The sequence below is a fragment of the Alexandromys fortis genome, unplaced genomic scaffold (genome assembly GCF_014885135.2).
Source record: "Alexandromys fortis isolate MF-2015 unplaced genomic scaffold, M_Fortis_MF-2015_v1.1 scaffold_153, whole genome shotgun sequence".
NCBI classification, from domain to species: domain Eukaryota; kingdom Metazoa; phylum Chordata; class Mammalia; order Rodentia; family Cricetidae; genus Alexandromys; species Alexandromys fortis.
The window spans coordinates 203,625-226,622 of NW_026068032.1; the positions used below are offsets into that span (position 1 = coordinate 203,625).

A 22,998-nucleotide genomic window follows, 5' to 3' on the forward strand; every position below is an offset into this window, starting at 1 on the left:
GTGTGCGTGTGTGTGTGTGTGTGCGTGAGAGAGAGAGAGAGAGAGAGAGAGAGAGAGAGAGAGAGAGAGAGAGAGAGAGAGAGAGACTTAAATGCCATCCTTCTCCTAGGCAGCACTTCCCCCAGACGAAGAGGTCAGTGCTGTTTAGCCCGGCACTGCCATGTTAATTTAGCATGACAAGATAAAGCAGTAATCGGGCTCTGGAGGCTGTGAACCTCCCGTCATCCAGGGACACGCGGTGGCTGATCTGCACTGAGCATCACTTTATACCACTGTGGTTACAGAGCCCCGAGTCTGCACATGCGAACCCTGCTCTTCTTTTGGCCCCCTCCTTCCACCTCATTCCCTTGCAATGCCTGTCCCTTTGCTTGGTGCACAGGTAGCCTACACCCACCCACTCAGGGCTAATCTCTGAAAACTTTCTGCTTTGCATCTGACAGGGGATGCACAATATATCACACACACACACACACACACACACCCGTCAGCCACTCTGTCCAGGTCGCCTCACTTACAGGAAGACATCCCGGGACTTAGATAATCCATTGATCCCACTTGCATCAGCTTTTATATTTCAGTCTGCCGTGTTAAGTTGTCAAGAGCAGTGGTTAAACCGGTGTTTCATGATCTGAGATTGACTTTCTAAGGCTGGGACATCCCAGACATCCCTAGGAAAGCAGCTGTGTCTTCGCTGGTGTGAATCTAGTAATGAAACAATAAAGTGTTTTAGGTCAGGACATTTTAGAGAGACTCGGGTTATAAGCATAAGAGCGTAAAACCGAACAAGCTTTGGAATTTCAAAGCATGGCGTCTGTCTCGTTCTGTCTGCGGGAAGCAAAAACACCATATGTAAAGGGGGGGCATGTTTCTCTCTATGTAAAACAAAAATAATTACAGAATCGCTGAGAGGACATAGGCCCACATGAAAGAGTTGGGGGGACAGAAAGACGGCCACAGGAACCCATTAGGAAAGTGAGAAGTCCAAGTTTGGCCCTGTGAAACAAAGGCAGAACCCCGTCTATATGTCTCCTCTTGGGGTCTAGCATTACAGACACGGGTATTTTGGTTGGGGATGTCAGTTTTAGTTGCAATATGTCAGATTTCTGACAGGCGAGCTGTGATATTATACAGTCTCAGATCACATCCTTCCTACATCATCTCAAGCTGTTCGTGTGGGCAAATTAGAGCAGAGAGATCAAAGGACTAGAAAGCAATAAACACAATCGTCATAAACAAAGGACCAAACTCCTCAAAGATCGTGAAAGCCCCAAAATCTTAGAGTGTACCGAAATGGGGGAAAAATGTGAGAAGATACAGTAATTACTTAAACCTTGTTAAAAAGCCACCAACCTCCCTGTCACTCGTTAAGAGAAAATGAGTCTGTAGACATTACCAAGTCATTTTCAGAAGAAAATACATCATTTAAAAGTATACCCATAATATGTCTCCATGCCCGGTTTATGCTGATACTATAATCGCATCGTGAGCCATTTGGAGAAGCCACAGTCAATACAGGGGATGGCTATAGTTTCCTAACACACACACACACACACACACACACACACACACATTCCTGAATTAAAATTGTCAAATTAGTTAATTTATGTAGATGGGTGTTTTGCCTGCATAAATACATGTGCAGCACATGCATGCAGAGCTATCAGAGGCTAGAAGAGGTGTCAGATCCCCTGGGACTGGAACTGTAGATGGTTGTGAGCTGTCATGTGGGTGCTGGGAATCTATTGCGTGGGACTCAGTCATAATTCCTGTTATACAACGTCTGTGCACTTGGGTCTAAGTCCTGCATTTTGTTTTCACTTTGTTTGCTGAATTGCAGACTTCCCATACATGCACCTGGCACATGCTCAGTGAACACTCTTCCTCTTGACCAATCTGGGTTTTGTTTTCTCTTTCATTACGGGGGAGGGGGAAAGGGGAGCTGTGGGAACTCTGAATGTCGTGTTTAGTGGATCAGCAATCCGACCTGTAGGTTCTGTCGGTATCTTCGACGCAATCCGTCTTGAACCTGAGACGATGGGATTTAAGGGAGAGAGATCTGCACTGTTGTCTTAGAGTCTGGCACAGCGGCTGACACACGGCCCAGGATGCACAACATTGACATCATTTTTAGAGAACTATGACTTGTACATTACAGCACAGTGGTCCCTTGTGACCGTGGTGCAGCCTGGTGTCTGGCAGACGGGCAAGTGCATTTGACGTTGCTCACTGGTGACGGAATACACTGGCCATTTCTCACAGTGGGATTGCACTATGGGCAGACTCTAGTCCCATGGAGGAATAGTTCTACGCTTTCCCTGGATGACTGCACTTACAGAGATACCACCGTGTCCTTATGTAAACCCTGGAGGAATGTCATTTATCCCTTGGTACCCTAGGTCTCCATGGAGTGGGGTACTGACCTCCCCTGTGTCCGTCACATTGATGTAAGTCAGAGGAGGGTGTTGGATTCCTGGAGGCAGAGTCACAGGTGGTTATAAGGCATTTGTCATGGGTTCTGCAAACCAAAGGGTAATCTAGAAGAGCCAGCAAGGACTCTTAACAGCTTGGGCCCTCTCTGCTTGTCACACCCCCAACACACACACACACACACACACACACACACACACACACACACACACACACCACTGCCTTATAAGACATCCACAGATTGATGCTATTTGTTAGGTCAAAGACTAGCAAGCTCTCTGTGTAATAGCACATTGCACAAGCAAGAGCCTAAAGAAGTCCTGTGAATATGCTCCAACATGATGATGTGACGTCATAAAGGCATTTCCATGGGAGCATGAGCGCCTGAGCTCAAAGCCTAATGACATGTTAAAATCTGGCTGTGGTGATATGCGTTTGTAATCTCAGTGCTGGGGAGGCAGAGGCCACTGGAGTCCTGGGATTTGCTTGCCATTCAGCCTGTCTGAATCCCATCTCAAGAAACACCATAAAATGCATAGCTTGTGAGGAATATCACCAGATATTATCTGTCCTCCACATGCATGTGAACACACACACACACACATACACACACACACACGTGTGTGCATCCAAAAAGTTAAGAAATCTCTGAGCTTGGGTAAACAAGTAGATATTGTTCCACCGGCCTACTGCAGTGCATTTCAAAAGGCCTTTAAAATCATTTGGTCTGGAGAAAAGGATTTGAGAACCCAGTTCACACAGCTCTTGAGTGTCTGGACTCTGAAGTCCCAAACTCCAATTCTATCTCTTTCTTAGGAGAGAAGTCTCTTCAGGAACAGGACTGTTTTGCTCCAGTCAGCTAGGGACACCACAGTGTGCTATTCCTGAGCCGACGTGCCAACGGGAGCAGGGATACACACAGTGTGTGTCGCCGTGAACTGAAGCGCTGCAAATGGCCATCACCAGCTGACCTGGGGACCCCCTGAGAACTCCGTATATGAGAGTCACCTCTCAGGCTGAAGCTTTATGAAAAACTCACAAGAGTCACTCAGAGTTGCTTCTTGGGTTCTTCTGCTGACCCAGAGAGATGATCTCAGACACACAGGAATCATGTTCAGGGGCTCCTGGGTCCCTGTGCCAAAAGGCATGGAAGCGACTGCCCTGAAGCCATACAGATGCTGGAAAGAGACTCTTCTCACCCAAGACCAGTGTTTATCCAGACAGATGGGTCTTCAGAAGCCTGGGGAGGGGTTGCGAAGCTTACTGCATTTAAAAGTCACAAACTATTGTAACTCGTGTCCCTGTCATTCACTGACACCAGGTTTTGATGCTCATGCATACACATTTATATCTGTATGTAAGTCAATGCTACTTAGAGTCATTTGGGGAAAGTCCTCAAGTATCTCTTTTTATGCCTTATCTCAGCATGTAAAGTTCTTATTAATCCCCAGAACACTGTGCTTTAGTTTAGGACTATCAACAAACATGACTAACTTTTATCTCAAGGCAGGCTCCATGTTTAAGAGCTAGGGAGAGACAGTGAATGAACGCATCTCCTATACATAATCATGGCTGTGCCTGCCCTCCTGCCACAGAGGCAGCCCTGACTAAATGACAGGCGTCAACCAGGCACTTTGTCCACTGGCTTAATCTTGTGGTACTAAGATCTGAGCTGGTCAAGGCTGACCCCCTTATATTAACACTGCCTTTCGTCACGTGGTTCATTCTTAAATATGGATATAGGAAAACACCATAAAGAAAATGTGTAACCAAGTATCATGCTTGCAATTGTCAGCTCAATTTGCTGTGTGGTTTTGTCTGATTTCAAATACCACACAACTTCTCTTCTGCCAGAAAGGAACAAAGAAAACTAACCAAAAGAAAATGAAACAAAAGATAAAAACAGAATTTACTATTGAAAGGGCTAGAACCCTTGCAAATGAACCGAGTCTAGTTCTCAGCACACACATCAGGGGCGTGCAACCTCCTGCAGCTCCAGCTGCAGGAAATCCGCTGCCCTCTTCCAGCCTTCATGGGCACCGGACTCCAAGCACATGGCCACCCACAGACACACACCCACAGAAATAATTAAAAAATCATAAAGACAAATGTTTAAGAAAGAAAAGAAAGCAAGCGGTAAAAGGGAGGGTCGCACAAGATGGTCAAAACTAACCATGAATTCATACTGTGAGCATCGTAGATGTGGTGGAGCAGGATTTAAATGGTGTGCAATGCTTTAGCGTTCTGCTGGCATGGCGCTATTGCTGAGGTAAACTTTTTGAGTCCATGCTGTCACTATTAACCAAAGGAATAGTTTCCCCCCCAAGTTCCCCTTCCTCCTTTTCATTTATGATCTTTCGAGACAGCCTCGCGCTGTAGTTCACATTGGCCAGGTGTTCACCAGGGAGCCCATGTTGGCCTTTAGCACATGGCGAACCTTTTGCCTCAGCCTCCCAAGCGCTACTACCCTTCCCGGCTCACTAGATTTTTTTTTCCACTGCAGCAGATGTCCTATTTCTGAATTCACTGTCTCCAGTGACTCTCTATACCTTTGAGATCGAAAACTGTGCTAACCAAATTAGAGGGCCTAAATCCTGCTGAAAGTCACCCTCTCTTATGTCCCTGCTTTGACACGGCCTCCTTGAGTTTAAAGTTCTAGTTGTAACACTTGGTTATGATTTCAGGCCCTTGGCTCTTTCTTTGGCTGACCGACTTGGGAGCTTGAAGTCCAGGTGGACAAGTGAGTTCCCACATCCTAGAGATTTCTTCCTCTCCCAGGAAGCAAGCATCCCCACTGGGAGAGCCTGGGGAACTTCTGGATTCTTGCGGGTGGTCACGAGAAATGAACACACATTCCTCTTCTCACAGTCCTGATCAACAGCCCCTCACTCTGGAAATAATTGGCTCCTCGTGTCCCCCGTCCTCTGTCCACTTTTATACTTTGTAGCCCTTCCCTATAAATCCTCCAATTTTCAAAACCTGAAAACAGAACAGCCAATTGACTAAAACTGAGAAGTGGTTAAAAAGAGAGAAAACACGCACAGGTTCTGTAGCTACAACCGCAAGAGCAGCACTGTGTCCCCTGGAGTAGCGTCCCTAGATGTGCAGCATCACCAAGAACAACCTGCGAAGGGAATTTCGGAACTGCCAAAAGTTTCAGGATCTTGTTCTGCCAAATAGGGATACTGAAGGTTAATTACCGCTTATAACCAGCCTCGAGTTGGAAAAGAGAAGGACACGGGCTCAGAAACATCTGAATGAAGTTCCTGTGTTGACGGGTGGCGAACTCAGGACATGCCTGTGTCATGTAAAGGCCACTGAAGCCTCCTCAACGACGTAGTCCTTGGTAACCACACAGAGTAGGAGAAATCGAAGCTGGCCACAGTGCGGACTGACAGATCTCCACAACCCCAGCTCTGAGAAGAGGAATGGCGGGAGGAAGCACACATCAGCGCACACTGCTTGTGGAGTCTCCTGCCTGTGCCGTTTTCTGATCATGGAATTCTTGAGACCCACAAGGAGACGCATGAGGAAAGTTTTTCTGGATCGTCGTAGCTTGGACTTGTAAACCCAGCACTTGGACAGCTGTGGCAGTAGAATTATCAGAAGCTTGGGGCCAGCCTGGGCCAGTAGTAAGTTCCAAAGAGAAGGGAAGAGAAACAGAAGAACAGAAAGCTTGGAGGACAAGATGAAGAGCAAGAAGTTAAACATCTCCAGTGAAAACCAGTTTGTGCACAAGTGGATTGTCGCATCTTAGCTCCTGGTAGAACTGATTACTGCTTTTCTGTCTCAAAGTTAGACGGAGAGTAAGAAAAGGCACAGCTTTCTACACACAGATCAGGACCACGGCCACGTGGGGTGCCAGTCCTGCTTGTTAGAGCCCTCCCTGCATCAGCATCTCAGCCACACGAGCAGCAGAGACAATCACCCCACAAACAAAGCAAACGCCAAAGAACCCCAACAGAGCAGAGATGAGTTTGTCCCTATTGCTTTGAGTTTCCTATTTCAACAACTTTGCCAAATGTGATGTTAAAGACTTTACAGCGTGCCTGTAACTGCTACTTTTATTTTTTTGTAACTTGTTCTGCAATGAGCTTTCTGTGCTTGGGTAAAGTATTTAAAGTAACAACGAAACCAAATGCCAGTGTGAGGAGTTTGCAACAATGGAAATTAAAACCGTGTGCAGGATACTCTAATCTGGGAGTCTAGCATTGTGTCTCAAGGGGAAACTGTCTCAGATTAAATGACTTTACTGACCCCCTCAAATCTCACCCACCTTTGCACCGAGAATCGTCACCACCAAGAATTCCAACATCTTACATGAATTCTGTTTATTATATTATGGTGATCATCCTAACTTAATTCTAAATATAAAGCCTCATGCAGAAAGACATAGTTTCTTGTTCATTTCTGTCATACTTTCTCACAAGAGCCAGGCTTGTTGTTTGAACTACACGACTGAGCAACAGGCCCAGGGACCCTCCATTCCCTGTCTTCCCAGCCCTGGGTTCACAGGCACACACTGCTGTATTCAGCTTCTGGGCTGGGGATCTCAACAAAGGCCCTCATGCTTGCAAGGCAGGTGCTCCCCACCCTGAGCCACCGCTGCAGCCCTAATCAGAGTTCTGGGACTTACCATGAGCCAGCCCCTCCCACCGTGGGGCTGAACCAAAGGGCATGGGCACAGGACAGAATGATCAACTGCCCAATTTCTCCAGCAGCTCCTGGGGTCCTCGCTGACTGTGTTTCTCTGTCTCCATCCCTGATAGCCCTAGGGATAATTTCCCAGCACAATACACACAGAAAAATTGAACTTCCATTCAAACCCAAGTCTGAAATTATGTCTAGATAAACAGCATCAGGGGGTATTTTGTGACAATGCAGACAGGGTGATGTTTGTAACAATGTAATTTCATTGTATGATAAACATCAATTTACCATAAAAAAAACCCAAGTACGAACTCGTCACCATATTACCTTGCTGCAATTGAATTGGCCTTGTTCAGATAAGAAGCCTATCTCTGCCAGCAACAACAGGTTAGAGATAAAGCCAGTGAAATCACGCTCCGTGTGGAACGATACCGTCTGTGATCATAACTTCACACTGCCACCCAGAAGATACGGCTTGCGCGCTTACTTTATCTGAATCTAGTCCCTGTGCTGTTAAGCAGAGGGCAGCCCACATCCACATCGCTCAATAGTAATTACGCTTTTGTCTAGAGTATAGGAGAGGGCTCTCTCTAAACAATGCAATTCTCACTATTACCAATGGCACAGGGACCACCTTGGCTTAACAATAGCCAGGCTTACCACACCACAGGAACTTAATGCCATGTTTGATGTACAAAGGTAACAGACATTTAAAAGCATATAGAAAGCATCAGATAAAAATAGTATTCTTTACTACTCCATAATTAAGTTCTTATTCTGTGATTTATTTTTGAATGGCATAGAAATACATTCTTCTTTCTCCCTTAAAATTTCTTAATAATATCCCACAGGTAACATTATCCTAGATAACAAAAAATGCATAATTGATTCTTCTATTGTAAGCAAAATTCGTATAACAAGCACCTAAAGTCACACAGCTACAACACAGCAGTTAAAGATGACCTCGTGTGAAAAGGTAGCCTGAGTGCCGACCGAGAGCCCGAGCGCACCTGAGCATCCCTTCCTTTTCGCGGTAGACCAGACGAGTGCTTACTCAATGATTAAGGCTGCTTCTCCTACACTGGGACCTTGCTATGTTATACTTGGAAGTCCCAGCATTTCATCTTTTATAAAAAGTTAACTTGAAAACACATCTCTAGCTCTTTCTCTCTTCCTCCCTCCCTCCCTCCCTCCCTCCCTCCCTCCCTCCCTCCCCCCCCCTCTCTCTCTCTGTTTGATGGACTGAGGTGGGAGTAGACTCACACTCACGTGGTTTCAGCACACTCTGGTCCTACAGTGTGGAAGAACATTGGCACTAACATTGACACTAATGTGCACCATCAGAGTGCACACTGGTCCTGGAGATCCAGTTCTGAATATTTCCATGAAATGAAAAAGACCATGAATATCAGCTCTAAATGAGATACTAAAATTGATTTCAAATATATACAACACATTATGCGTATGTATGCACACACAGCCTAGCACACAAATTGAGGTGGTGGGGTGTAACTTTAGTTCCAGTGACCCGGGAGACTGGCAGGGGGAGGAGGGCTTGAGCCGGAATCAGAGGGAGTGTGGTACCTCTGATTTTGTCTCATGAAAGGGAAGGTCCAGGGTGCAGCACACTGACGCTGCTCTTGTCTAAGTTGTACACGGCCACTAGCTGGACCAGAAACAATGCAAACAGAACTATCTGTGCACTTGTTTTTTTTTTTTTAAATAAGATTCAGTTACATCTAGAGCAAGCCTCTCCAATGATTTCATACTGAAAATAACATATTGTTCCTTCAAAACAAGAACAGTTTAAAGAATCAAAAGGAAGCTCGAGGGAGACAGAATAGGCTTTAAAAAAAAATAGACAACAGATTATTCTGGAACCACGGGTGGTGGTGGCTCTCATTTCACATCACATTTGCACTGGAGCTGAGAGCTCACCGACAGATGCGGCATGCAACCAGACAGAAAATGAGCGCCAGAGGCCGCCCCACTGTGAACACCAGAGGCCCCCCATCCCTTCAGAGCTGCTCCCATCCCTCCGGACAGGCACACTCTCTTGTGCTGAGAGCTGTGAGCTCATCTGCTAGAGATTGTCTACATCTTCCGTTCGACTGGTCCATAGCAGAACTGTCCTTAAGGCTTGTCTGAAGCACAGAGCTACCCGTTTGTCTCTGAAACTTTGAAGCAGCAACCAAGCCCTCTTTAAGGCAGCAAAGAGAACAAAATGCAAACCCACGGGTTGGGAAGAAGACTCGACGCGGTCTGCAGAGTGCTTGCTGCACAGTCCGAAACCTGGGGCCAAATAGACATGTCAGAGTCATGTGGTACTGTGTGCCTGGAATCTTAGCCCTGGGGAAGGGGGGCGAAGACAGGAGGATTCCTGGATGGACAGATGGACAGGCCAGCCAGGACCAGTGAGCCCCACATTCACTGGAACTCACGGTCTCAAAAATAAGGGGGAAACACCCAAGAAAGACACCAACGGTGAAATGTGGCTTCTACGTGTGTGTGTGTGTGTGTGTGTGTGTGTGTGTGTGTGTACCAGGATAACCGGAATACAAATGTAAACACATAGACTTTTAATCATACCTATGCAATACAGATGTACACACAAAGACTTTTAATCATACCTATGCACAGGATATACATACGCAAAACACACACACACAAACCAAACAGTCAACTAAAGATACAGGAGGACTTTGACTGCGGATAGGTCATCCTCATGGCAGAACTATTCAAGGCCCAGCTTTCTGGAGATGATCAGGGAGTCAGGTTCTGCTATTTAGCCAGTTGTCAAGGTTCTGAGGGCTCGTTAAAAAAAAAAAAAACAGTAGCATCCCCCTTGTCATCATTTCATCCACCCGTGCCTGGACCCCACAGGTATGAGGTATCTAATAGCATCACAGGACCATGTATATCACAGGACTGCATCCTTCCTTCCCAGCAATGCAAACCTACACAGAATGTAACTCTCAGCGTTTGTGCTGATTATAGCTACCTGGGAGTTTCTCTTACTTAGGTCTTTAGTTTTGCCTCCAAATACTAAGAAAACACACAGGAGCCCAGAGAGGCAGACTTTCATCCTTATCTGGCTCTCTTTCAGCCCTTAACCCTTTCATAACTGGATCTGAACAGGACTCCGAATTCTCATCTCAATTTGGCTCTATTTGGTGAGGAGCACAGAGCGCACCAAGTTTCCGTCTCAGGAAATACCTTTGGACTGAGGTTTTATATGGAAACTCTCTCCCCAATTCTGCCAGGCAGGCTTGCAGGAGCCACTCCACGACACAGAGATTATGACGTGTTCTCCATTTTCAAAGATACTGAGTAAAATTGTAGAGAATATGTTTCCTTATGAAACATTAAGACTCTATTGTGTGGCTCGAACAATGGTCTATTATAAAAAGAAATTACTCGTGTTGATTATTAATACCACAAATATAGCCAACCAATTTGATAAACGTTTAAAACAGGTCTTCTTCTAGGAGCTTCCTTGCCGACTTCTCCTCAGAGAGTGCACTAGACAGCATCACTGTAGCTGAATTTCTACAAAACTGTCACCAAGAACTGATGTGTTCGCAACTGTGCCTCTAAATACTTAGTATTTATTGAGCCATCTCAACTTAAGTATTAATCGAGTCATCATTAACTGAGTATCTATTTCATGCTATATCCCAGGGGAGAGAGAGGGGGAGAATCAATAAGAAATCCTGGGTATTGTGTAGAGACAGACATCTAAGTGCACAGGTCACAATATGGAGCCTGATTAAAGGTACGGGAGCACAGGGAGAGCACAGAGTACTACTCACTGTGCGAGAACTGAGTGCACCCATCTAGGATGTGCTGACCCTTCACCTAGTCAGGTGAAAAAGCATTATTTGCCATGAAGATGACATTGAAAAATCAGAACGACATCCAAAGATTAAAGGTGCTCAGCCGTGTTCGTAGCTGTGTGAGAAGCTGGGCATGGCCAAAGCATTGCATCTGTGCAGAATACAGAAGAAGCCCACTCACAGTGTGGGGTGGTTTGTGTGGGAACTGCTGCTCAGGTGAGGACTGGAGTGAAATCCTGGAAGTAACAACACCACACACACATTGGACGGTGAGGAATACCATACAACCCTTTCTCGGGTAGACAAGTCAGTTGGAGAGGGGAGAATCATCTAACCGAAGGGCTCAGAAGTTGGGGTGATGATGTGTTCAAGTGTCCACGTGAGAAAAGAAAAGCTGATGAATACAAGAAATATCCGAGGCAGAGACAAACTGTGTGGTGTGAGAAAGTTCCAATGTTGATATCGCTCATATGAAATGGGTCATTGGCTTAGAACCCCCCCCCCCAAATTATACCACAGTGGGTCTCAACCACTTTGGGTCACAGAACTACTGAAGGACTCACTAGAAATCATAGCACAACTCAGATCCATCATTTCAATTTTTGAATACTTTTATTACTATTGTGAGCCTATGTGTGTATGAGCATGGGCACATGTACACCAGGGTCTACGTGTGGAGGCCAGAGGAAATCTTTCCGGAGTTGGTTCTTTCCTTCCAGATAAGTTCTGTGGATGTAGCTCCCTTCGCTAAGTCGGTATGGCCAGCATCCTTCCACGTGAGCATCTCACTAGCTTGTTATATACGCTCATAAACAGAATTCCCTGCTTCAAGGAGACCCATAGATCGTAGACCAGAACTTCCTCGCAGTGTCCCCAATGTCGCCATTTTCAGCAACTTAATCTGCCTCTCTAGGCTCATTCATCTTTGAGTGTGCTTAAAATTATCTTATCGTTATCTTGGCACCGTTCTTTGAGCCATCCTATTTATATTCAGCCCTTCAGCCTTATATATGTATGTCACTGTCACAGGGAAAAACCCGTCCAAGAAACAGTCTTGGTGTGGTACTGTCTGAGAGCAGGCAATAGTCAAAATAGTAAGCAGAAGTCACATCAGTCACATCACAGAGACACAATAGCAGGTGGGGAGCCTGGTTGCTCACCCTGCTGACCGCAGTGTTCCGTACCCACCTGCTCCCTTAGCCTGGCATTGGACGGTAAGTGGCCAAGTGGGGAAGAGGGAGCAATCGTGGAGAATGTGACCGAGCTTGTCAAGCAACAGACAAGAAGACATAAACTATGTTTGAGTTCTTGTGAAGGAAAGTCAGGACCATGGGCCCAGAAGTCAGCCTGCCTTGGTGAATCCTGGCTCTATGACCTGGAACATCTTTGACATTCACCGTGCCTCAGCGTCCTCCAATATAAAAGAGAATTAATAGTAGCACCTCACTAGATTTACTGGATTGTTGGGAAAGTTATGAATTATTGTGGTTTTAAGAAAGGCTTATCCCCCCCTCTTTCTGTGCGTGTGTGTTGTATTAGCCAAAATCTGGACATAAGGTCAAATGATTGGAGGAAGTCTGACCCACGAAGACTAGCAATAATGAAGGCAGGCCTTTACAACTAAACTTCCTTCAACATTGCATGAAAAAGCATAAGAAAACGACTTTGATTCTTGCTAACCTTAGCCATGTCATCTTAACATGATAGTTGCATGTTGTATGGATTCTTCCCTAAGTCTGTGTCAGAGACAGGATCCTCGAAAAGCAAACAAAGAATTAAATATCCTTTCTTATATCCCCTTGGAAAAAAAACATTTACTTGAAGGAATTCTATGAAGTCTGAAGTGAATCTTCTCTGTGATTCTCAAACACATGATCATTTCAAGCAAAGGGCTGAAGCCAAGCTATTAGAGGAATGGGCTGGTGGACGAGGAGACCATAAGAAACCTACCCTTGTGTGGTGCTGAGCAGGGGGGTCCCTAGGACCACAAGTCTCTTGCGTCAGCCGAGAAACTGGCTGAAATTCCTCAGAGTGAGGCTTGTTGGGGAAACTCACATGTACGGGAAGGTGAAAGGCTGGGAGCCTCTGGCTCTCCTCCTCTTCCAATTTCTGTCTGCTTGTCACCATGGCTACCTCTCCATCTGTCTCCCCATACGGAGAGGCTGGTCGCTTGGAAGACATCCTGGAAGGAACAAAAGAGGAGAAAATAATGAAACCTCCACATAAATCCTTAATGCCGTCATTGTGTGGTGAGGGGCCATTGTAACAGAAATGCCTTTTTGTGCTGGCGGAGAGCAGGAAGCCATCCAAACACCACTGCACAGCACACACAATCAGAAACAATGGCCAAGCAGGTAGCGACAGAACGGGGCTTGTTTGCTGTGAGAATAATACGTTAATATAGCACTCTCTTGTATTCTGGCTTCTTAAACAAGAAAATTCACCTAAGAACGCCGCATAATGCAAGTCCATTCCATTTTACAGGGGAAAAAAAGTATCCGTCTAGTTTTACACTTTGATAGACCTTATTCAGAACAGAACATCTGTGAACAGCAAATACTATGGGGCCGTTTAAAAGAAAGAAAATCACTAAAAATTCCTCTATCAAAAAAATATATGTAATAAAATAAATACATGCTCTCCGCTCTAACAAGTTTACATTGCATTAACAGTGAGAGTCCCAAGGGACACAGAAATATGCCCAGAAGCAGTCCTCAGAGAAACTGACAGAAAGTTTCGTATTTGCTCAAAACTTAAGAGCTACAAACATTTTATCATTTGCGTCTAGTGAAACATTTAACGTTCAGTTTTCACACCAACATACTGAGGGAGCAGATCCCACCCGGATATCTTTTAAAGTTCCGTTTCTAGCTGCATGCACCCATACACTGTCCCGATGCTGGTTTACAGTATTTACTCCTCAGAACACTTAAGGCCAGAACAGAATCCCCATGCTTTGATTTGGTAAGCGAGGCTGAGAGAAGCAGGCCTTAGATGAAGGGACAAGAACCGAGCATTGTCTTTCTGATTCAGTAGGTTTCAGACTATCATCGGAGCTTAAAACACACAGCAAACCTTTTCAGTGAGGGGGTAGCTCTTTCTCCCATCATGAAAAAGTTTTACACAGAAATGGAACTGAGATAAAACGCCTAGTGTAAAAACAACCGGCTGTCCTGTGGTATGTACAGCTTGATCTGAGCCTGAAAGAACGGCTCTTTTTTTTGTCCTGGTTGTTTTTCAACATACAAAGAGTGCCTGTAGAACCCTCCCCTTTCATTCTCGTCCCGTGGGACAAGAGACAGATATCATATTCCCTGACAGAGGTCTTTACTACTGTTATGCAGAGCATAGACTGGAAATTTCAACTCTATTTCCAAACGATCTGTTTCTCATCCCTGACGAGTGGTTCTGCTGTTAATGATAGACTCTTTCTCTTTCTCAGATTATTCTTCTTTAAACTGAGAGATAGCATCTGCCTCTTAAGGTTTTTTGGGGAAAAAACCCAGTGGAGTCCCTGTCTCGGGCCAGACGCTCTGAGTGCAAGCTCGTGCTTATATTAAAGAAATCAGACCCCCACATCAGTCTCTACGCTCAAAAAAATAAAAAATAAGAAGAAAGAAAAAGAAAGGAAGGAAGGAAATAAAAGAATGGAGCTTAAAAATTTCTTCTAAGAGTTTAGCTGTACAATCACCGTGCAAGTCAAAGTTGCCCTCAGAACCTTCCAGACTTGCCGTACATTGCGTAAAGGAATAGAATAAGTCACCAAGTGCTCTTAAAGGAATCTTAACACTGGTGCTATTGACCAGCAAAGATCCGAGCAGATCAAGGAAGGGGCGGGAGTATCTACAGACAGCTGTCACACGAGCGCTCAGTCCTCAAGTACAGCTACTTCCGACTCCAATGCAAAGGCTTACCCTAAGTTCACTACAAATGCAGATGAGGGTGGAAAGGCTGAACTAAATCCAGTTAGAATTGTTTAGGTCTCATTGGTAATGTGGTTAATTACATTACTAGATGTAACCCTGGGAATGCTTGGATCTTAGGGTTCTGTTCCATTTTGGACCAGCGAACCCCTCATCGCTTATTAGAAGAGGATGCTCAACGTTTAAGGTCTTGGCGGAGAGATTTGTCAGAGCACACTAGTAGGACGATTTTTAACCTTTGGTTGTTTCATTGTGATGAAGGCTCTATGCTTGTGGCTTGCAAGAGCATCTGTGTTGTTATGAGAATTGATAGATGGTATTCTAGCGTCCACCACCACAGCCTCATGTGCATTCAGTCTTCCTATACTTAAAAATTCTAGGCTACTGACAACCCTTGGTCCCTGGTCACCAGACAAGAAAGCTGGCTCAGCTGGCCTCCAAAGTCTTCACGACTCTACCATTCTTAGAACCAAGACCAAAGTGCTGATTTCCACTATCCTTAGTAATGAAACTTCAAAATACAGAAGGAGAACCATAGAAAACCAGGTAGAAAGAGATGTTAGTCCTGTTCTCAAGGTGGACAGCCACCTCGGGACTAATATCTACAGTTCGTGCAAGTAGCTAGGTGATCTTCCTCAGACACAGCATCCAATGGATTCAAAGTTCAAGGTCAGGACACTGGAAGGCAACTGATGCCACCAGCTCCATACTCAAAGTTTTGTCAGATGTCCTTTGCATGTTGCCAGTTGGAAGCCATGCTAATAAACGTCAAGTAATGCCTTCTGTAAGACAGGTACTTGCAGTGAGAACATGCATGGTGATGATTCAGTAAGGTTAAATTGGTAAAAAAAAAATCCAAACAAATTATATGGAGAGCCTCAGCTGCAGTCTTCACAGCAGTGAGCAGTGTCCATGTTTCCTGTCACCCACCCTCGTTAGTCAAAGGAGCAATGACAATGGCATTTCTTCAGTTCTGTCTACCAAAGGGATCCATTTTGGGTGGAGCCCAGTCACACACAGTTCCTGAAATTAGGGAGGCATCACAGATTCCCCTTGGTTTAGGAGAGCCGCAGCTATGACACTTGGATGGCTGTGTCGCAGGGTGAGGGCACCTTGGGGCAATCTGAGTATAATGTATATGCTTTACCAATGACAAACACCCAGACTACAGAGAAACCATTCTAACGCAGACAGAATTCAAGATGGCGGCGCCTTGTGGGACAGTGTTTCACGAGAGTCATGGTAGTGTCTTAACTCACTTTTGTGTCTGGCCAAGGAGACGTTCTTCAAAGAATTCATGTGTCTTCTAGACTGAGAGAGACATTTTTAAATCACCAATAAGAATTGATCTAGCCTTAAAAAGTGCAAGACACCATTGGTGTCTCTGTTTCAAGAGTTGCATGAAGTGACTAAGGGGATTTTATGTACAAGGAATAGAAACAGTGAGAGACTTCTAAGGTTAAGACCCAACCAAGCGAACTGTGGCACCCCCGTGCCTGGTTTCTCACGGCCAGAGGCTCTGGGAGGTACCAGAGAACGGTGCACCTGGTGCACGTTCAGGGAGAAGAATGACAAAGAGGAATGAGAGTTTGGGGATAAATAGAGCTGGGTTTCGTGGAGGAAGGAAGGGTGGAAGCTGAGATGCAGACGGAGACACTTTTAGAAAGTCACTATAAATTTAGGGTTCAGGTTTATTTAGGAAAAGGAGCAGATTGAGAAGCATGGATGGAATCCCATCTCTCCTCTCTAGCGCTCCTGGGATGCTGAGTTACATGAATGGAGTAGATAAGCAACGGTCCCCTTGGAAGGAGAAGCCGGCTTTCGCTTTTCGGAGTCACTTCTGCGTTCCTCTCTACTGTAAGGTTCTGCATAATCATGCTAGTGTGCTAGTGAGCCAGTCCTCCCAGAATGACTGGGTCTCTCGCTGCCGCAGCAAGGGTCTCTCTGCACGGGGAACGCCCTGCTAGCGGTCCCTCGTGGAGAACACACGTACCGGTAGAAAGAGTGGCTCAGACCGCCACCAGAAAATGAAACCAATGGTGCTCAGCACCAGCGACACAGCGGGCTGACCCTGGGGAGGGCGGTGTCAGAGAGTCAGGATGCCCGCGTGACTCCTCCGGGAAAGCTATTGGCATGGGTTCCTAAGTGCAGACTAAATACCAAAGCCATTTAGAGCTCCTCCGTAATTCTAAAATAGTGAATGCCACAAAGCCCAGGTGCTCATCAAAATAATGCCCCGCCCACTCAAGACACCTGGGCTCTAATCCCTGGAGCCTCTGAAAGTGTCATGTTTGACAGAGTAGGTTTCAAAGGTGTGAGATGTTGAACTGGGAAGGTGATGGCGGGGATTGTTCTGGGGTCCAAACTGACCCTGGCGCTTTGAAGATGGAAAGCCAGCAGGGCCCAGGAAGACTCAAGGAGTCAGATTCCAGGCAATGGCTTTCAGTGTAGAGAAGATGGAGCAAGGGATACAGATGACGTCTGTGTATTGGAGAAGGTGACAGTTCTTCCCGAGAACATCTAGAAGAGACTCGCCCCAGAAGGTACCTTGATTTCAGGACTTCTGACCTCAAAACTGAAAGTCAAAGCCACTCGGTGTCAGCAATGGGACACTAACACCCCAGCCATCTAAATGTACAGATGCCACACTGGCTGTTCCTGAAGTCTCTTCCGCCCCACACGGACAGCCTTGCTCTCCGTCTCTAGCAGATTTCTCCTCAAATCTCTCAGATTTCTCAAATCTCCTCAAAAGAGTTCCTTCAAACACTCTCCAAAGGCCAAGCTCCTTCCTCCCCACTTTTCCCGGGCATAGTATTACATACTTATTTCTTTGTTTATAATCTGCCTCTCCCACTAAAATTTAGGAACAATGGAGACAGACCTTTTCCATTCACAACTTCTTGACTTATATCTAAACATCTCTGAAAATGATCTTTCGAAGACACCTGTTAAATGGACAGCTACTAAAGCAGGGGACCTCCTGACTGCGTGGGGACAACAGTGACGACAGATGCTGGCAAGTATGGCCATGCGGCAGTGTCGCCTCTCTTCCTGGAGTTCCCACAAGTGTCGGTGTAATTTCTACCTTCTCATGTGCCGACACTCATACATCATGGTGCCTTGTGCGTGTTTGCTCCCCAAATCTTATTTTAAAGTTCTTACAGTTATGTTTCAAATATGCCGGGAAGTCTGGAGAGATGCTCGGTGGTTACGATCGCTCACTGTGCAGTCATGCAGATCAGCATTCTGGTCTCAGTGAGGGCTTGCTGGCTCACCCTGAAACCAAGCCCTTGTGGGGCGCTCACTGGCTCTGACTTCCTTTCCCATGGAGTCTAGTTCTCTAGACTCAAGCAGATACAATTATTTGTGTATCAGTACAATCCCTAACAGGCATTCCACCATATCTGTCTGATGAATAAATGAGAAGAAAAACGAATGAAAAAGTGAGAATAATTTGTGCCTAGGAAATAACCATTGTGTCATGAAGAAACAGTTAGTGGAGATATATTGGGTTTTTTGGATTGCCTGTATGTGAGTAAAAGAAGACATATACCCATTTATCAATTAATCAATTCATTCACCTAAAAATACTTAGAGAAAGACCCCATATCTCAAGTAGAAGGTAACAGAATTAATAAAGAAAGAATATTTGGGGGCAGATGACTGTAGCACAATTACAGACGTAGAGGAAACAAGATGAGAATGCCTTACTGAGAAAAGGTATCAAGCCACATGGCTAAACATAGACAGGAATTATGGGTAATTATAGCCTGAGCTATAGACCAAACAGTTATAATCAATATATGCCAATGTGTGCTTCTTTGGGACTGAACGGTTGGAGGACCAGGACAGAAACTTCCGTCTACAGATGACTTGCCAGCAATGTGTACGCTATGACAGAAGGGTCACCTGATGATGCTATCTCAATAGATAAATCAGAGGATGCTGCCATAACTTGTGAAGATAGAACAGACTTCGATAAACACAGGAGAAGAAGCCTTCATGAGAAGTGACGTCGTAGCACACACAGAGAAACATTCTGACACACACACACTCACACACTCACACATGTGCACAAATTCACTCACATACATACACTCACATGTACACCCAGACACACAGGCAAACACTCACACATATAAAATAAAACTGAAATGTTTCTGAAGGAGAAGCAGAACCTGCTTTGGGATAGTGGAGAAAATGCTCTGGATGAAGCAAGGCCAGGATACAGGAGATGAAAAGGAGCAGACAAGATTATACACTGAAGTTCTGGCTAAGCATCAGCTTTCAGTGCTAAACTACAAAGCTGAAATCTATATGAGGGCAGAGAAGAACTCGCCAGAGTTCATAGATCACATAGCAGCATCACCTAGTTGCTGTGTGTGTGTGTGTGTGTGTGTGTGTGCATGTGACAGGCACACATATATGTATGAATGTGTGTTTGTGTTCGTGTGTGTATTATAAACAAATGTGAGAGCGTGTATACATGTGTGAGTATGTATATGTGTGTGTACACATGTGGAGGCCAGAGGCCAACCTCAGTAGCACCCCTCAGAAACTGTTTACTCTGCTTATTCCAACAAGGTCTGAGGCCTAACTCCCAGCTAGATTAGAGTGACTGGCCATGGTGCCCCAGGTGTCTCCACGGTGCAGGATGACAATGAGAGTTAGCAGTTTCTTCCTAGGTGCTGGGGACCGAAGTCGGGTCCCCATGCTTGCAGAGCAAAGCTTACTGACTGAGCAATCCCCCAATAACCAGTGTTTTAGAAAGAGAGATAATTTGCTTCCAAACCGTTCACTCTAAAGAGGTCCCTGAATGAAGATGAGTGAGCAGAGAAAACAACGGAAAAGGATGGCATTGGTAAGGGAGGCAGCAGGATTATCCTCCGGGCCAGTCCATGGGGTTAAATGCTGGACACATGACCCTTCCCAATCCTGTGCCGTGTTCCTCACTGCCACCTGACTTCCTTGCTCCTTGCTCTCCAATACTAGTTTCTGACATCCACCCTTCCCTCCTGCTAAGACATAGGCAAGGGGTGGATCATGCTCGGGAAACACTTTAAACGGTTAAAAACATAACATACAGCAAGCACAATAAATAAATAATTCCGCAATTCTTTCCTTGGCTTTTGGTTAGAATGTAAATGTCTCTATCCATCCCCTAGGTTTTGTCACTGGGCAGGTCCTACAGGATAGTGTTGGAATCCTCACAAGGTGGGCCGTGCGAACTCTTTAGGTCATGGAGCCTTGCCCTCAGGAGACAATGGGGGCCAAATCCTCTCTTCCTTCTTGTTGTTTTTCCAGCCAGGCCATAAGGTGACCGGCTCTATTGCACACATGCTCAGTGCAGCCCCCAGCAGTAGGGCCAGCCCACCATAGAGCCAAAACAGACCTTTTTTGTTCACATTTTGGCTATCTTGTGTGTTTGTAACAATCACACAAAGATGACTGATCCCACACTCAGAGAGGACACAATGTTCTTCAAAGTCCTTTGCCGTAAGAGGAAAGACAATATCTGAGGACACATATAGACTATTTTTTTTAATTTAAGAATTCAGAGTGAAGATAATTAACATAAGGAACAGAACTCAACTGTATATTAAAAATCTCTTCACTATAGGATGTCCTACAGCTGGAATTGAGAGATCTGGAGCTTGAATAAATCCATTTGAACCCAGATGGGTGAATCAAGCAACACACCCCTCTGACGTATAATCTGGTTACACGCTTAGAATGTCACACTAGCGACGGAAAGACAGTATCTGCCGTTGCCATTTGTCTATGAATTTCAATTGTTGTTGTTTATGTCTTACAGTTTATATTTCCCTTCTCCCTTACAAGATTTAAAACATCATTTCCCTACCAAGAGTTGTCCTCCTGGACGCCGAAGACACCACATCGATTCTGTAAATCAAGTCTGTGGTTTATCATATCCAGAAGTCTGCTGCAGAATTTATTTATGGTAAACACGCAGTCTCCAAACTTCGGCAACACATTTCTCTCCTTAAAAGTCTCTCCCCTTCAGTGTCTCATGCAGAACTTGCTGCCCCCTTGTTTCTCAGCTGAGCCTCTCCCCACTGGAGGCCCTCATGCCCGATGCTGTCCCTAAAAGGCTTGGATGGGTCCCCTGGCTTCTGCCGCATGTGTGTGGAAGCAGGACTCCCCCCAGGCCCCGTGAAGGCACGCAGACAGGGCACACGGAGGAGGGAGGCTTGTGTGTCTTACCGCACTTTCGCCAGAGTGCAAACTGACAAAGCTCAGCATCCTGTGCAAGTCTAAAAACAAAAGCGCCTGAGCTACAGCCACTTGGGAACTAATCTGTTCTGTTTAAAATGGAACGGGTACACAAAATATCCTCACTGCGTATTATAAAACTTCAAGCTGCTTTTAGAAAAGTGTCTGGGAAAAATGTCAGAGCCACCAACAGTGTGCATCAAAGGGACTTTTTCAGGACTTTCTCCTCCTTCCCATGGCCTTCCACGCTCTGGCCCTCAGCATTGGGATCACGTCCTACGCCCCCTCCCCCTTTATTTTGTTTGTCTGTTTGCTCTTGCTTTTCTAATAACAGTAGGGCTACTTTCAGTTCTTTGGTCCATGCCCCCATCTGCTGACTGCCATCACGGTTCTCAGCAGGTGTCTCTGTCCACCCTCTTCCCTTCCTCTAAAGCCTGAGAAACAAGGAGAGGAAGAGCAAGCAGCTCGGGGCCATCCAGGATAAGACTCAAATGAACTGAGAAAGATGTCAGGAGTTAAGATCAGAGAGGAATCGGAAGTGTGGCATGGTTTCCGTCAACATTGGGAGGGAAGAAGGCCTTGCATCTCAGTTTCAACATTTTAAACTAAGAAATAAAATTAACTTTAAAATGACCAATTTTTGTTTTGTTGTTGTTGTTGTTTTAAGAAAGAAAAAAAAACTGAGTTAGTCAGTATTTAAAAACTGTCCGGATTGAGCATGGTGGTGCCTCCCTTTGATCTCAGCACTTGGGAGGCTGAGCTCGGGGTGCAACAGTGTGAAACCCTCTGAAATACACGGCACAATCCTTCCCCCTCAAAAAATTAAAAACTAACTTGTGGCAACAGGATTCCATCCTGTGGTGACTGGAATCTGAAAGTGGATCCTTTTACCCCTGCATTCTTTTCTGGGTCATCAATAACACAAATCACTAAAATTTCAACCCCCAATTTAGAGCACCTCTCCCAGGGGACCACTCCAAAAGTTTTGAGTAAAAGATGCTGCCCCAGCTGGAGGCTCACGCGTGTCATCTCAGCATCTCTCAGAGGAGGAGGAAAAGCAAGAGTTTTAAGTCAGCCTCATGCACATAATGAGTTCAAGGCCAGCCTGGGGTACTAAAACCCTGACCCACAGAAAACACTGATTTTCTTTGTAATCTTTTTATTTAGACCATAATACATGGTCTATGGATCAAAAATGCATTTAATTGAGTCTTCAGTTTTTATTATAGTTGCTTAGAATTAAACCATGCTAAATGCTTAGAACTCAAAAGGTAGAGTTAAATTAAATGTAACTAGCCTGCACTGGGTACCACCCTACTGTTCAGTTTGAATAAAACGTCCAGGAATGTATTCGGCCGTACAGCAAGAAAGAGGAGTTTGGGGGAAAGATTGCATGATAAGTACAAAGCCATTTTCATTATTAAAGAGCCAGTAAATGTTTCTAGAGAGTTCTAAATTGTTTTTTAAGAAGCATCAAAACTACTCCTCATTTGTGTGCAGAAAAGAAAAAGGAACGGGCAGTGGACATTTTCTCTCTGCAAGAGAGATAACAGAATCCACCAGTCAGGAGCCATCAGTAATCCCTCGAATCTCAGCCCCTTTCTGCCTGACAGAATCACCAATTTTGAGCTATTAACATTTGATTAAACAACTCCTTTAACCACGGGATTACTAACCTCTAAGTATCTTAAAGGAAACGTGCATGATTGAGGCGTTTAAATATTAAAGATACAGTCTTTTAAGTTGTCAGGGAAAATGACCAAATGTAGAAGTTGTAAAAAAAAAAAATGAAAAAATTAGTGCCTGTCCAGAAATGATCATTTGTTGTGAATTATTCAATTCATGTATTGTAATACATCGGTCATTAATCACAGAAACAGCAGTTTAACCTTCAGCCATCTACAGGTTAAAAATGTCACAGTCCTTTT

General features: G+C 45.1%; 1 protein-coding gene across 6 annotated transcripts in view; it reads right to left on the reverse strand.

Moving 5' to 3' along the window:
- The window catches only part of LOC126515192 (transcription factor SOX-5-like), a 257,539-nt gene that overhangs the window by 190,665 nt on the left and 43,876 nt on the right, over positions 1 to 22,998 (reverse strand). For 4 of the 6 annotated variants that reach the window (XM_050164653.1, XM_050164654.1, XM_050164651.1 and 1 more), the window contains one exon: positions 12,864 to 13,095. In XM_050164653.1, the coding sequence (XP_050020610.1) occupies positions 12,864 to 13,095 (232 nt within the window). The remainder of the gene's footprint in view (positions 1 to 12,863; positions 13,096 to 22,998) is intronic. The other 2 variants (XM_050164655.1, XM_050164652.1) reach the window with 1 other exon arrangement.